Below are 2,129 nucleotides of genomic sequence, written 5' to 3' on the forward strand. Positions count from 1 at the left end.
ACTTATTGAGGGGTGGGTCTAAATTATGTCTAAGAGGCCCCTTATGTCTGCGGACTAAGGGAGACTTTCCTTTGTGGCCCCTGACTTGGGGAAGTGCCCCAAATGCTTGTACTGCGTCGAGTACCCGTTGGACTATTAGGCCTGTGTTTCCCCGAGGACACAGAGCTTAAGGGGGTCCCCCCTCAGGGTTGTGGCAGCTTACGTTACCCCCGGACTCTGTGGTGGGGCTGAAAGGGGGTCTGCCAGGGCTTAGGTGCCCCTGGAGAGACACGTGGAGTCCAGAAGGTGGGCTGGTGTAGTGAGGTGGGAGGCTCAATGCAGGAGCTCCCCCTACTGGCCTGCCACAGTCTCCAACCTGCCCCAGATGGAATGGAGCTTGCTCCGGGCATCATTGCTTGAATAATGCCAGAGAGTTTATTTTTATAGCCAGCACCATTAAATGGCAAACACCACATCCCCCCAGGAAGCCTGCCACTGGGGAGAACAGGGCCCCCGTGCTTGCCTTGGCTTCAGTGTCCTTATTGGTGCCATCCTTATTGGTGCCATCCAGCTCACAGGCCTTGTAGTACGGGGGACTGGGGCTGCTCCACCCAGCTTCTGTGCAGTTCCGTTGTATTAGACCTGTAGCAATGAAGGGAAGTTCTTATAATGGCCTTTGCAATAGAACCCACCCCAGAGCCCAACACACCAACCTCGGCTCCAGCACCCCAGCCTCCCTCTGAAAGGGCTTTGTGGCAAGGGGGCCCTTGTGCTTCTGCTCTAAAGGGATCTGCTCATAGTTTCAGGTTTTCAGCAACATCTCTGAGGTTCAGCACAACATCCTGGGAGCCTGGAGAAGATGGACCCTGCTCTAGGCAGGGCCAGGGAGAAGGATTTGGAGGGTGACCCACCTCCTTCTCAGCAGATCAGTACCAAAGAACCCCCACGGTCTCCTCATTGTTAGTTGTTTCTGCCCCCGGTGAGGCCTTACAATGGAAGATCTGGTGCTGGTTATATAGGGCCTGGACTCCATCACTGCTGATAATGGGGGGGCTAAGGGCTCCTCACAAATAGTATGGCTACTAAGGGACAGGACATGAGTGTTGAGGTGGTGGGAAGAGAATGAGGCCACTGCTGAAAGCTGTAGAGGATCCCCTACAAAGTGCAGGGAAGAGGAACTGTATTTGAAGTCAAAATGCATCCCCTCCTCCCCCAGGGCATGGGGTACAGTTTTCTGCCTGGAGGGGGTATCTCTGCACCAGGCCCAGCGTGTGTACACCACACAGCTCCATCATCAATGGGCAAAGGCCCTTTTCACCTCAGTCTCCAGCTGCTGGCCAGGGGCTCAACATGTCCTTCTGCATGGAACCATCCAAGGCCCAGTCCCTGCCCTACGGCTGGTATTTATCAAAGCTTCTTAACATTTGCAATTACATGCACAGAGCAAAATACTTGTTTGCCTCTTAGGCTGTTCAGTTGATTTTCTTTGCACTCTGATGACTTCAAATTGGATGAAAGTAGAACCTTGCTTGGCTGCTGTTAAAGTCCAATGTGGGAGAACTGCTTTACTGCCATGAAAGAATGGCACTGAAATATCAGTCACTGTGCCTCTACAAAGCAGGTCACCACCATGAAACCAGTCTACAGATGGGGAAACTAAGGCACAGTTACTGTGCCTTAGTATACTTCCTTAGATGGGGGGGTATCTAGCCTGGGGTCACCCACCAACAGAAGCAGAGTCTTCTGGATCCCAACCAACTATTATGTTCACCTGCCCACACTACCTTCTTTCAGGAACTCCTCTACAGAAATGCCCAGGTCACCTCAGCCCAGTGACTACAGAAGCCCAGACCCAGAGAGCAGCAGGGACTGAGCATGATGCCAAGTTGGGAGGAAGCACAGGCACTGCTTTTGGGTGGCTTCTGCCATCAGACCCTTCTGGCGCCTGTCATGATAACACTTGGGACACTTTTCCTATAGGCCTACTATTAAAGTCAAACATCTGTGCTGTGCCTTTAAGATGGGGTCAGGTATCCAAGTTGTAGCCGTTTTGCTCTAGAGGCAAAAGGAATCAGAGCTCATGGTAGAAGTGATATTTTTTTATTAGACAAACTAGATTTTTGCGAAGAAATTTTTTTTTTTTTTTTTTT

The 2,129-nt window shown here is 51.4% G+C and overlaps 1 protein-coding gene across 1 annotated transcript in view; it reads right to left on the reverse strand.

The window, feature by feature from the left end:
- Positions 1 to 2,129, reverse strand: part of LOC109302076 (vasoactive intestinal polypeptide receptor 1-like) — a 75,293-nt gene that overhangs the window by 34,851 nt on the left and 38,313 nt on the right. Inside the window, exon 4 of the mRNA XM_019523577.1 lies at positions 503 to 621. Within this exon, the coding sequence (XP_019379122.1) occupies positions 503 to 621 (119 nt within the window). The remainder of the gene's footprint in view (positions 1 to 502; positions 622 to 2,129) is intronic.

Source organism: Gavialis gangeticus, unplaced genomic scaffold (assembly GCF_001723915.1).
Source record: "Gavialis gangeticus isolate Ggan-Ray unplaced genomic scaffold, GavGan_comp1, whole genome shotgun sequence".
In the NCBI taxonomy this organism is placed as follows: domain Eukaryota; kingdom Metazoa; phylum Chordata; order Crocodylia; family Gavialidae; genus Gavialis; species Gavialis gangeticus.